The sequence below is a fragment of the Lactuca saligna genome, chromosome 7 (assembly GCF_052625555.1).
Source record: "Lactuca saligna cultivar CGN05327 chromosome 7, ASM5262555v1, whole genome shotgun sequence".
In the NCBI taxonomy this organism is placed as follows: Eukaryota; Viridiplantae; Streptophyta; class Magnoliopsida; order Asterales; family Asteraceae; genus Lactuca; species Lactuca saligna.
In genome coordinates, this window is record NC_136423.1 from 38420623 (window position 1) to 38433918 (window position 13296).

At 32.9% G+C, this 13296-nt stretch overlaps 3 protein-coding genes across 4 annotated transcripts; 1 reads left to right on the plus strand and 2 right to left on the minus strand.

Annotated features, from left to right (window-relative positions):
- Positions 1 to 639: 639 nt before the first annotated feature.
- Positions 640 to 3869, minus strand: LOC145004776 (F-box/LRR protein). Its single transcript, XM_078963763.1, has 7 exons — positions 3720 to 3869; positions 2155 to 3622; positions 1655 to 2082; positions 1417 to 1578; positions 1260 to 1335; positions 1014 to 1169; positions 640 to 943 (listed from the first exon to the last, which is right to left on the minus strand). Exons 2-7 carry the CDS (start codon positions 3604 to 3606, stop codon positions 815 to 817), a joined length of 2403 nt encoding a protein of 800 aa, XP_078819889.1. The 5' UTR covers positions 3607 to 3622; positions 3720 to 3869; the 3' UTR covers positions 640 to 814.
- Positions 3870 to 6767: 2898 nt separating this feature from the next.
- On the plus strand, positions 6768 to 8481 carry LOC145004778 (mediator of RNA polymerase II transcription subunit 20a-like). 2 transcript variants are annotated; one of them, XM_078963767.1, is made up of 6 exons: positions 6768 to 6936; positions 7174 to 7316; positions 7436 to 7614; positions 7706 to 7795; positions 7880 to 8114; positions 8198 to 8481. In XM_078963767.1, the coding sequence occupies exons 1-5, from the start codon at positions 6923 to 6925 to the stop codon at positions 8111 to 8113; spliced, it is 660 nt and encodes a 219-aa protein (XP_078819893.1). In that variant the 5' UTR covers positions 6768 to 6922; the 3' UTR covers position 8114; positions 8198 to 8481. The 2 variants fall into 2 exon arrangements, with proteins under 2 accessions (XP_078819893.1, XP_078819892.1); XM_078963766.1 differs by having other exon boundaries at positions 6769 to 6936; positions 8227 to 8481.
- LOC145004777 (uncharacterized) lies at positions 8126 to 9133 on the minus strand. Its single transcript, XM_078963765.1, has 3 exons — positions 8969 to 9133; positions 8765 to 8894; positions 8126 to 8678 (listed from the first exon to the last, which is right to left on the minus strand). The coding sequence occupies exons 1-3, from the start codon at positions 9099 to 9101 to the stop codon at positions 8192 to 8194; spliced, it is 750 nt and encodes a 249-aa protein (XP_078819891.1). The 5' UTR covers positions 9102 to 9133; the 3' UTR covers positions 8126 to 8191.
- Positions 9134 to 13296: the final 4163 nt, after the last annotated feature.

A 13296-nucleotide genomic window follows, 5' to 3' on the forward strand; every position in this document is an offset into this window, starting at 1 on the left:
ATTAAGGTGTTGTTTGTTTTTTTGAAATAAAAATTCATGAAGTCTGCGGACTACCTCTGCAACAGAAGAGGTGGACCAAACGGCTGCAAATTGTAATACGAATTATGTTTGTTTTTTAACATTTGCATGTTGCAAATATTAAAAAAATAAAATAAACTAATTTTATATACCGAAAATTTAATCATGTATAACATTTCAATAATATTTTATGATATTTCAACAAAAAATAACAATATTTCAGTAAAAAACAATAACATTTCAGCAAGATCTTAATTTCCGAAATTCTAATAATTTTTTATGACAACTCCAATAACTCATTTGATTATGTAATGAATTATTGTTTAGTACATCTAAGTATGTTTTTTTGATATATAAAGAAAATGTATTTTTTATGTAAATTATTATTTAGTATATCTAAGTATGGCTTTTTAAAAATGAAGTAAATTAGTTAAATCTCTCTTTTTTCTTTATGCAATCATTAACTTTTACTAAAATGATCATTTATTTTTATTCAATCGGATTGAAACATCTACGAAAATATATATACTTAAGTTACTTACTAGTCAAATATCAAGCCTTTGATAATTGATATAACCACATTCACATCAAATACATAAACAATCATAACCACAAGTCACAAACCAAAACATCAACCATCTCACCCAATATATTATCACATAATATGATGATCACCTTTTCAAGTTACAAATGAAACAACAAGTCATTCATACCAAAAGACAACAACATGATATCACATTCACAAATGTATAACAAAAACCATGTTGGGCGACAACTTTGTTGGCATCAAAATGTTTTAAGTTGCTGATGAATATCTCAATGGTAGAAGATCAGCCATCTCAACGTTTTTTATTATTTCACTCTCTTTTAAACCAATCACTTTCACCTCCTCATTCGAGTGTCCATCCAAAAACACATTTGTAATCTGCAAAATAAACCTCACGTCAGCTTTATTTCATATATTTATAACACAATAAAAAATAAAAAATACATACTTGAGTGCACCCAAATAATTTGAGTGTTCTTAATGATAAACAGCTATCTACAATCAATCCAACAGCTTCATTTGTCATATTCCTACACCATGATAAATCCAAACTTTGTAGATTTCTTGCATGTTTTGCAAGTGACAAAGCAGTGTGATTAGCAACCTGAAATTTTTTATAACATTAGTGACAACAAGCATTAAAAAAACACCATTTTTTTTTTTTTTTTTAATTTCATTGAGACCAAAATGATACCTTATCAACATGATTGAGTGATAGTTCCTTCAAAGATTGTCCACATGCTTCAATATATGCAGCTACAGCCTCATCGCTGATTACAAAATATCAAAAACTTATACAAAATTCATTTATGAATATAAAATATAAGAAACATGGATAAAAAATTAAAAACCTGAAAACATTGCGACCAAATTTCATTGTTTGAATTCCTCTACAACCATTTGCAAGATGTCCAATTGCAGTATCAGTCAATCTACACAGATTTGTCAAATCAATTGAACATAGCCCTGGACAACTTTCTGCAATTGCTTTCAACGACTTATCTGTCAATTTCCTGACAAAATTCAAAAATAGAAATTGAAAAATCAATACGAGTTAAAATTGGTAAAAAAAGAAGAAAAAAAACTCACGTGCAATCTGCCAAAATAAGCTCTTTTATGTTGTGGCCACGAACGCCCACCAACTGTTTGATGAAAGAATCATTCACAGTTTCAAAGCGGGAAATTGACAAAACTTCCAGATTTTCTAGCTTTAATAAAGCGGGAAGAATTTCAATAGGATCAAGACCAAAACATTCATCGATGTACAACTCTTTAAGAATCGATCCTAATTTATCAGCTAAGTTTATGATTCCTTCAGAAGTGAGCAAAGAACAGCATCCAAGATTTATGGATCTCAAACAAGGTGCTGAAGTAAGAAGAACATTTAATCCAGCATCTGAAAGCCTACATGCACCTCTCAGGGATAAATTAGTCAATTCAGACATCTTCAAGTGAGCCAAGGTTGTGAATAAAACATAGTCTGGTAAACATCTCCCACATTGATCCAGTTGTAGTACCTAAATTTAAACAAACTTTTAGTAAGAATGAACGATGGAAATATGGTTTTAAAAAGGAAGGAATGAATTTACATTGAGTTTACTGATATCAGTCTTGTTAATGGTTTTGGTCAACTGTTCTTCACTTAACCATGAACATTCATGTACACGTATCTCTGAAGGGGACCCACTTGCTAATAGGTCAAGAAAATGAGTGTTCATTTTGCGAGAATCACAAAGTTTTTGTGTAAGTTTGTGTCTAATTACATCAGGGACACTTTCAAGGGAAGTTATTGCATCTACATTTTCAGCAATGATTGGCATGCATAATTCTTGAAGTGATGGGGCTACTCTCTTCTTCACAGGTTTTGTTTTTGGAACCCATGTTAATGGAATAGAAGGAAGGATCTCTGAAGTCAAACTGTTTTGTTGACCTGTGTTTGCTGCTCGATCTTTGATTATTTTCATGGCTGTTGAGAAAGGACCAGGCCAATCTTCCATCACCCCATTTTCTTCTGTTTGTGGTTCAAGTTGTTCATCTTCATCTTCTTGTTTTTCTTCTTGAATTGAGAAATATGCAAATCTTGATGCATTTTCTCTTGCTATGTTTTTAAACCTTTCCTTATTTCTAGTGCTAGTTTCAGCTCTTTCAACAGTTTCCTGTTGGAGGCTTACATGTGAATCATCCTTGCTATTACTGATATTTGATGATGAATCAGCTTCACCTACTTTCCCCTTCCCTTTTTCTTCAATCTTGTGTATGTTACTACTCATTTTCATGGTATCACTTAGATCATCAATCTCCATTTCTTCAGCATCAGAAATCTTTATCTTGTTCTCTAAACCCAATTCAGCACAATCCACCAACGCCCCTTTCTGTTTATCTTCAATGGTAAGACTCACTTGACTGACTCCATTAACGACTGTCTCACTTTTTACCTCTTCTGTTCCCTTTTCATCCTGACAAGAAGACAGTTCTTTCCCTGGTTTTAAAAGCTTCTTACTTGATCTTAAGTTTAAGCTTTTATTTCCTACATCACTTTCTTGAACTGATTCAGAACCCAAGACATTAAAATCTTGACTCAGAAGCCTTCCATTCTTCACCTTCTTTGCACTCGGCATCTCTTCTTTATCTTTATCACATTCTTCAGTACCCAAATCAGACACCAACATACCATTTGCTTCACTTGGAGCCCTAACATTACTTACATCACTCTCATAGCCACCAGATTCACCATTTCCATGATTCACAGTCCTTCTCTTCCTTCTAGAACCGACAATCTCGACAAAATTACACGAACTTGACTTCGAGGAAAGTCGTGCACTCCTTCTCAACTCTTGGTTCGAAACAGACCCTGACCCTAGCTTGTCGGAGCTTTGAACCAACTTATGCGGACTCGGGGTTGTTTCATATGACGACTTATTCGTCGACTCAACTTCTTTTGCAGGTGTTGATGGTTCGATTTGAGCCCCATTTTTAACGGGTTTATGCGAATGTTCGTTCTGAGCTACGGAAACAACTTTCCTTGACCTTAAAACCGTCATTTCTATGAATTTTTTTCTAGTGAAATCAAGATCGATTGGTTGATAGTGTGCAAAAATGTATGGATGACAGAAATTAGGATGTTGAACTAAAGATAGAGAGATCCTAGACTTACTTGATTGGAGAAAAGCGTCCGGTGATGTTGAGATGAAGGTGAAAGGAAGACAGTGAGGGTTTTAGGTGTTTAAATCGAGGGAGATGATTCGTGAAGAGCTTGTAGGGCAAGATTGCATTCCCGCCAAATCCAAGTTCGTTGATTCTGAGCTTGGGCTTTTGAAGCCCATTTCAGGTTTGAGGTTAGGGATTTGGCCCTTAATTTCAATACAAATCGTCTCCATTTAGTTTTAAGGGTAAATTACATAATTCGTCCATACTTTCATACTCATCCACATTTTGAAAACATATTTAGTTTATATTTTTAAAAATTATTTCATACAGTTTATCGTTTAGTTAAATGCCGAACATATCATCCCTTATTAATTTAAGTTTTTCCGTTTCATCCTTTACGAAACATGAAAAGAGTATTCTATCTTTTTTATTATTTGTTGATTTATTTATTTTTCTTACAATTATTTATAAAATACATAAATAAAATTAAAAACTCCTCTCACACACCTTATTCTAAGCTCTTCCCTTCAAACGATCTTTCCTCATAAATTCTTTGACTACAAATCATCACTACCGCCAAACCACTGATAGTCTCTGCTTCATCACGTGTCTCCATCGCAATTGGAGTTCGACCGGTGGTAGAGGTTGTACATGGTATGAAAGAGGTTGTACATGGTGTGTGTGATCGATTTTAAGTCGACTCAAGAGGAGGAGAACTGGTGGTGAATCAGAGGTGGTGAGATGAGCTTGGAACCAAAATGAGGTGGAGCTAGAAAAGTCATCGGTGATTCGCCTAAGGATATTTATCAAATAGGGGAGCTTTCTATTGATTATTAAGAGGAAAGAACACTGGGAAAAAATGAAGGGGAAGGGTGGGTATGTGGATAAATTTATTTATTGTTTCTTTTTTTTTTTTAAATTAAAAGAATGATAAAAGAATAAAAGAAAACTAGAAAATAAATTATTTAGGGCAAATTGGTCTTTTTATGTCTAGAGAAACTAAGTATGCAAGAAAAAACTAACTCATCGGCGGTCTGATTTAATTTTTAAAAATAATGACTAAATGTACATTTTGGGACATGCATTTGATGAAAATCAAAGAAAATACAATAAAGGTAAGGGTTTTAGGAGGTTTATCAACGAGTGTTGGGGAAAATGGCCTTAAATATCCCAACGACCGTCCGAATGACAATAATATAGAAAATAACTTACCACAATAATGTATGTGAAAAACTTCAAAATTGGAGAATAGACACCTTCCAATATAATCAATAGAAATTTGGTTTATGATGTGGAAGATGAGACAAATGTGCAACCATGGAGCATGCTACAAAGTTCTAAAACTGAGAAATCCCAAAAAATGGAGTTTCGATCCCCATTTTGTTGGAAATGATCCCAAATATTCCCAACAACCCTATTATATAAAAAAATAACTTAACACAATAATATACGTTGAAAACTATAAAATCGGAGAAAAACTATTGATATCTTGAAAGAAATATTATTATATGATAAATTGTTACAATCACATAAACCAATCTTTTAGGCTTACCCCTAAATCACAACCACAATGTCCAAAAGTTATAACTAACAGTTTTCTACACTATAAAACATGCGAAAGAAAAAGAAAGAATCAAACATTTCAAGTGTATTGCTCGAGATACTTTGAAACCAAAGTCTTATATTCTACGGAAAACCCTTATTTCATATAGCCAAACTTAACACTATGTAACATTGATGAGGGAATGGAGTTATCTTATAGCCAAACTCAACATTATGTAACATTGATGAGGGAATGGAGTTGTCTTACCGGTAAGGGAAACATAAATGAAAATCAATGGTGGATTAGGTATTTTCGGTTACACACACACACACAGAGAGGGAGTGTGAAGGAAAATGGTGGTTGCGTTGATGAGGGAGGTTGAAAGGGATTATGTGAAAGTAGTCGTGGTATATAAGGTTTGTATTGGTGGTTTTCATTTGTAGTGGTGGATGGCATAGGCAAATGTTTTTTGTGCTGTGGGTGGAGAGACATGAGATATGTCTTAGGTAGTCGGTGATACTAGGGATGAACATAGGCGAATACTCACATCATTTGGCAAGAAACGGAACCGGCGGTTCCTCAATAGTTAAAATCAAAACCAAAACTAGTCTAGACAGTTCTTAAATTTTTTGAAGCAGTCTCGAAATCGGTGATTCCTGTTCCAAGAGCGGGTAACCCGACTACATCAACTTTATTAACTTTTTGTCAATAAAACTGCAAAGACGGACAAAAGTGGACCAATATATTCTAAACTGATTAAATAACACAAACATATATATATATATATATATATATATATATATATATATATATATATATATATATATATATATATAACCGGTTCCGCGCGGGTACTCAACGGATAGCGGTTCCGAAAATATGAGAATCGAAACCAAAACTGCTTAAGGGGATTCCATAATTTTAGGAACCGGAACCGACAGTTTCGAAGCGATTCCGATTTCAAAGCAGATACTTAGTTCTAATGCTCATCCCTAGGTGATACGAGGAACCAAGATATTAGGTAACTTCAGAGTTTATACAAATTTTGTCCTACTGATTTAGGTTGATTACGAAATAGTACTTTTTAAAAAGATCATAACTAAATAGTTAGATTTAATTGCACAGATACAAGAAAATAAAGGGCATTTTGCATGCCTTTAACTTTGGGAGAAGTGTGCGAATTTACCATTTTGCATGTTTCTCGTTCATTAAAGCAAGGTTTGTATTTTTTTTTTTTTATAGGTTTACCCTATCAATCCGAAAATTTTCACTAAACATAAGGATTTTAACGAACCAGAAAAATAAAAAAAACTGAAATTTTATGCCAAACATAAGAGTTTTAATTGTTCAGAAATACGCAAAAATATAAAATCGAAAAACAAGTTGCAAAACTCTAGTTTTAATGAACATAAAATAAGTAAAATAATAAATAAATATAATTTGTCCGAAAATAAAACATCACCGACTAAAAAAAAAAAATTAAATTTTAAATATATGGAAAAAACGAAACAATTTTAAAAATGTTTGGGAAAAAAGTTTCTGCCTAAAAGATTAGGGTTTTCCTGCAATTGAGGATTGTGGGCATTTGACTCCATCAAACACTACATCGGAGCATTGCACTGTATCGATTATCGGCATTTTCCTCGTCGTTGTATCTCGTTCAACCCATGCCTATAAAGTGGTAATTCTATTCGACTCTACTTCGCACACCGTCGCACAATTAGAGCCCACCCCCAAAATCTATCGGATCATCACAGTACACCTGCTCTAAAGCTTTATCTATTCTGTTTCTTTGCTGTTCATGGTTGATGATTGAAGGTGTATGCACCTAGATACACCTAGACCTGATCTATCCTATCTATATGTATATATCTGTGTTTTTCTGGAACTAATTATCGACCCTATGTGTATAATTTAGGATTTTGCACTGGCAGCCCAATGCGGGACACACCGTGAACAGTCAGATACTAGCTGAAGTTTCGCAGTGTGTTGAGAGCATCAATGGTGTCAAGGAAGGAAAATGGAAAGCCACACTCAGCTTCTACAGACCCGTTCTCAAAGGTAAATCTCGAGGTTTCTGGTTTGAAATGTCCTTAATTTCACAAGTAACCACGAACATATATGAATTCGAGTTTATTATCATGTATTACTTATATAATTGATTTGCAATTGCTTCTTAGAACAAGCGAATCCATCAGAATTCCCCCGTGACTTTCTGGGAATATCACTACCTGAACAACCAAACAAATACTACCTTGTTTTAAGAGGACAAAGATTAGTTCTTGAAGCAGATTCCACCATCCAGACTATAATGGAAAAGCTCCAGTCTTACAAAACTAGAGTAGCACTCAATTTTGAGGTCAGCATTTTCAGTCAATACACCTAATCTTACAACCATTTCAATAAAACGCCTTTGATAGTTTGATTAATGTTCTTATATTATAATCTAGGGATTTCAATATCAACTCGGTGATTTCCAATTGAGGGTGGGTAAAGTCGTTTCCATTCAATCAGAAAGTTTAAGGGGAATTGTCATGGAGGTAATAAGCTGTATTTCTTTCAACTTTTTTTTGTAAAACTATCTATAATGTATAATGAATGTCTCTTTTTATTTAACTATGTAGATGGAATATCGACCAATTTCTTCATGGGAAAAGTCTCACAAAATCATGGGTGAGTTTTTTGACATATGGCAAGAAGCTCTATCAAAAAGATCATTAGCAGGTCATTTTGTCCACATGGAACCAAACTTTGGGGAGTTTGGCTTATCTGGACAATACACCTTGCAACACACAGCTGTTCAATATGCAACAATCATGCTTCAGATGATAGCAACTGCTCAATCAGTTAGAAACTAATGTAAGCCTTTGAATCTCTATTTATAATAAAAATACTTTATTAAAAGATAATAGATGAATGATACAGTAGTTTCATATTCATAGTGAAGATAGCCATTCTCCTCCAATTTCAGGAATAGAAGAAAAATAATCCAGAATTTCCTTGGAAACATCTGGAGAAGTAGTAATAGTTGAAGAACCTGATAACATATCATCTGCTTTCACCATTTGATCACTTAGATTAAAGGAATCTGTGAAATCCATGTTGAAAACATTCGATAAAGAACAACTACCACCTTCATTCACATCAAGATTGAAACTTGATGGATGGATAATATTGTTATTCTCTTCATGATACAAGAATGGAAACATTGATTCCGTTGTCTTCATCTCATTCACACTCACACATTCCTTTTCTTTCCTTTTAACATTTTCTTGATAATTCGAATGTGAATTCGAACCAGAATTATCATGATTCTGATTATAATGATGAAGATCATGAACTTTTTTAGCAAGAGTTGTGTTCCAGTAGTTCTTTATTTCATTGTCTGTTCTCCCTGGAAGCCTCCCTGCAATAAGTGACCATCTACACACACATACAATATAACCAAAACAAGTAACATCAAAACATTTTTCATGGTACAACTCATAATGCATAATGTACACCCCCACCTGTTTCCCAATAGTTTATGAAGCCTGATAATAAGATCTTCTTCATCACAAGAAATGTTTCCTCTCTTTATGTCTGGTTTCAAGTAGTTCAACCATCTCAGCCTGCAACTCTTTCCACACCTCTTTAAACCTGCAAAACTTTTATACATTAAGGGGTGGGGTAGGGGGGGTAGGGTAGGGTAGGGTAGGGTACATACTACATACCTGCTTTGATGGGAAGCTGTCTCCATTTTCCTTCACCATGAAGCTTAACATAATCACTAAGAATCTTGTCTTCAGAAGCTGTCCATGAGCCTCTATTTAGACCAATCTTTGAACAACATGGACTTCTTCCCATCTTTTTTTTTTTTTAAAAAAAAAACAAGTTATTTTTCTTCGGATTTATGTAAGAATGGAGTGGTAATTGTGTATATATATGGATGGTGGATTATGAAGATGGGTCCCACATATGTGGCATGCATTTATAAGAATGGATGTGACTTTTTTTTATGATGATAAATCAAGCATCTTGGTAAGTCAGCTGGGTAAGAAAATTTCTTCAAACAGGTTTTTTATGTTTAATGCATGCATGTGATAGGAAAAAAGGACCCCCTTCTTTGTTAAATTAAATCAACTATTTCTGAGACCCAACTGGTTCCATTTCTGTTATTGTGTAAATTTACTCCTAATTAATTTAATAGAATTATCTCCTCAAATGTGTAAAAAAAAGGAACAATTTTCTCGTAAGGTTTTATGACCAAGTATTCTAAAAGTTGTGAATTTGTCTTTATGGCGAGTTGTATTTTTAATCGAATGTGAAATATGTCGTGTACAATATTATGTTGATGCTTAGATAATCCAACAACCGACAATAATAATAAGTAGGTGTGTAAAACCGATTCACGGGTCAATAACAATAAGTTTAACTTAATTACTTGAGAATACATGTGACCAAACAATATGTCGATCTCAATGTGTAAATTCAAGGCAAATCGATAATCAATGATAATTGTAACAATGGTGGTGACTAACTATTTCTGCCTACTTCGATGGCACCCAAATGCGAAATGAACCACATTTTTCTCGGTGGTTGATGGTGGTGATAGGGGGAATGATAGTATAATATTAATATGGTATGCCATGATCAATGCCACAATCCACATGCCACCGTTATATCCCTCAAGTAAGACCAATTTCAATTAGGTTACTAACAAAGAAACTTTCAAAGATGCAAACCATCTTGGTATAAAAGCAAAAGTCCCTAATCAAGAAAACTTTAAAAATGAGTTTAGTTGTTTGACTATATATCCTTAGTTACCCGTATTATGGTACATGTTTTCATCTGAACAAATGTCTAAATAATAAATAAATAAACATAAAGTTTTCTATTTTAAAATAACACATTTCATCTCAAAACTCTTTAAAACTTACTTTTATGTCCCTAGTCTCTTAAGGGTCTCCTAAGGTTTACCCGATGATGGTAATGTAGAACATGTGGTGTGTTGGATGAATTGATGATGCTTGGGTAACATCATTTAACACTTTGGTAATGCCCAATTACATCTAAATAGATGTAAAAACGCTTTCTGAGCTGACCTTGCAAGTCAAAGGGGTTAGGTTTTGGTAATTTTTGTAATTTTTTGGAAAACCATATTTTTTTAAGGTTTTGATAGTATATGTGGTACGTCATGTATGGAGCGCCATATAGATGGTCAATGGTACATGGATATATGGGATTCCATATAGAGCGTATAAATGCCACTATAGAACATGTTGGGTCTAATGTAAAGGACTAACTGCTTTGGTCAGGAAGTTTTGACATTTTAGGGGTTTTGTAAATCTTTAGTTAATATTATGTTTTTCCTTACATTTTTAAGATAGTATTTTCATTTTATTATAATGAATATTTTTCCTAATTTCTTAAGAGTTTTTAGGGTTTTACTTTTATTATAAATAGGAACTAGTAATTTGAGTTAAGTTTTTATAGCCTTTATATACTGAAAGATACAAAAGGAACCATGTTTTCATTTTATTTTTTCGATTTTGATATTACATTATTTTTCGTTTTAAGAACATCGTAATATCCAATTTTGTTTAATTTCGACCATTTGACTGGACCCTCCCGCGGTACCTAGTTTGTCATGTTGAGCTGGAAAATGCAATGTTAAAAAAAAAAAAATGAAAACATAGTAATTTTAGAACAAAAATTGAAAATGCAATGTAAAAAGGATAAAAACCTAGTATCTTTTGTATTATTGAATGGAAACGAAAATGCCACAATTTAACAAAATTGAAAAATGTGATGTTCAGTTTTATACAACAAAAAACAATGCATTGTCAAAATTGAAAAAATAAATAAAATGAAAACAAAATGTATTTTGTACCACATGCCTTAGAAAGAACATATAATTTGATGTTGGATCTGTTGTTTAGGTAATTCTTATCATAAACGATTAAAAAGAAGAATACACACTATGGATGCGCGTTCTGACCAAAAAATTGAACGTAAACTTGAACCGATTGGTACCAAGTAGGTTTAAATGGTCCGGGTATTAGTTCTCAAGACCCCTCAATTTTGGTTTTCAGTTATAATAGTTTTGTTCTTAATGTGTATCGGGCATACTGGTTCCAAGGATCAGAACCAGAACTTCAAGAGCCTTTTTTCCCTTGATTATATAACAACATGCAAATAATTTGGAAGCGAGTCATAACTCTTAAGTTCTGCAAATTGCTTTGTTCTCATGTCAAAAGATTCAAGATCTTGTGTTTCACAAGGATCCAAACATGTGTGCTCTTTTTTGCACAATCTTGTTCAACTACTTTCAGTTTTGTGTACAATTTATTTGCAACATGATCCTGTGTCATGATCACGTAAACCCAAGAAAAAGTTGTTGTGTGGTGTCACGTCCCGCAATCACAAAGTCTAATACAATGTCTCTCAAACTCTTGTCATTAATGTTGTTTTCAAGGTCTTTTTCTAACTCGATAAATCTTGATAATATGTCATGCTTATATGATAAATGTATGAAATAAGATCCAATTTAGTTACTTATACCATATAATACGTAACTACTCACATTACCTTACGGTTATTAGGGGCCTATTGAGCTTTTTCTATTTCAGATTTTACATAAACAATCTCTGCAATCTAAAAACAAGTACCAAACAGCCCCCTTTACACATTTTATGTACAAAAAAAGTCTTGGTTTTCTGTTTTTTCCGTTTCCAATTCTTTCATCATAGCTTTTTCTGTTTTATCCGGTTCTAAACCCGATATAACCATTCGTGTACCAAAAACCGAACCATAACTTGTTCCCTTATACTATACTGGTCATGTACATGTCTTTGGTTATAGCAGATCTTCATTTCCGGTTCTCGGTTATTTTATTACTGGTTCCAGAACTGAACACATCCCTAGTACACACATTTGTGTACATCCTATTTGTAGGGTAATTTTATAGTTTATACTATATAGTTTTTGAACATTTTTATTTTCTACAATATCTCTACGGTCACTTGTTTGATACTTGAATCCAAATGTGAGTTTTTTCATAGCAAAGGTAACATAACTAAAGAAAACAAAGTCATTTTCATTCGTTTCGTGTAGTTCTTATCAAGAGTTAATAAGAGTCTAATCTTTATTAATGTACACATACACCATTAAGTTATACATCTTATCTTTTTCTTTTCCAGAATCCTTTAGAAATCATGTTTGAGATAGGGGAACATAAACATTTGTCTCTCATTGTAAATTATTGATTATCTCGTAATATACATATACTACTACAATATTTGAGCCAATGACTTTTGGTTTATTTTAAATAAATTCCCATTTTTATATTAAACGTGGTATTTACAACAACAAAACAAAGATGAAAACGGAAAGTTGAAGAAAGTTATCGAACCTATAAATTGTGGGTAATTAAGTTTTTCAATTTGTGGCACAACACAAAGGACATCATGTTTCTGAGTTCAGATTCCTCCCATTAAAAATCATACATGTAATTAAGGCATGACATGATGCAATAAGAAAAACAAGAGCCCTAAATGGAATTTCAACAAATATTTTAAAATCGGTTCAAATCGGTTGGACCGGAAACTGAGGAAGAAAATGGTTCAACTAGCACCGGTTTTATGTATATTTATGGACTGGAACACACCAACCGGTTTTTAAAAAAAGTCGGTTCAACAAGTTAAACTGAATCGTTAAAACATTGTTGAACCTGCTAAATTAAATAAAAACACATAAAAATTAGAATTTTGCATAACAAACTTTGATAAGTTTTTTTCACATCTATCTAAACTTATCTTATCATTGTGCACATATTTTGTTTGATAACCAGTTGCATATCCATTTTTTTAGAAATCTAGAAAGTGAATATGAGAACCCTTTGGATTATTGAATATGATATAATCACATAACATTTGACTTGATTTGTGATGCTCATATTTGCCTACTTTGTAGACCCTCAAAATAACAAAAAGATCATTTGTATTGTATCTTGATAAATTTTTCTTTATAGTTTAAATGGTTTGGTTTTGTTACTAAAAAA

Excerpts from the sequence above, each read along its gene's own strand:
- LOC145004776 (XM_078963763.1), bottom strand. The coding sequence starts at position 3,606 with ATGACGGTTTTAAGGTCAAGGAAAGTTGTTTCCGTAGCTCAGAACGAA. Across the intron at positions 2,083-2,154 it reads CTGATATCAGTAAACTCAAT|GTACTACAACTGGATCAATG; the intron begins GTAAATTCATTC and ends GTTTAAATTTAG. Across the intron at positions 1,170-1,259 it reads CACTCAATCATGTTGATAAG|GTTGCTAATCACACTGCTTT; the intron begins GTATCATTTTGG and ends AAAAAATTTCAG.
- LOC145004778 (XM_078963767.1), top strand. Across the intron at positions 7,615-7,705 it reads GAGTAGCACTCAATTTTGAG|GGATTTCAATATCAACTCGG; the intron begins GTCAGCATTTTC and ends ATTATAATCTAG. Across the intron at positions 7,796-7,879 it reads TAAGGGGAATTGTCATGGAG|ATGGAATATCGACCAATTTC; the intron begins GTAATAAGCTGT and ends TTAACTATGTAG.
- LOC145004777 (XM_078963765.1), bottom strand. The coding sequence starts at position 9,101 with ATGGGAAGAAGTCCATGTTGTTCAAAGATTGGTCTAAATAGAGGCTCA. Across the intron at positions 8,895-8,968 it reads ACAGCTTCCCATCAAAGCAG|GTTTAAAGAGGTGTGGAAAG; the intron begins GTATGTAGTATG and ends AAAGTTTTGCAG. Across the intron at positions 8,679-8,764 it reads CATAAACTATTGGGAAACAG|ATGGTCACTTATTGCAGGGA; the intron begins GTGGGGGTGTAC and ends ATGTGTGTGTAG.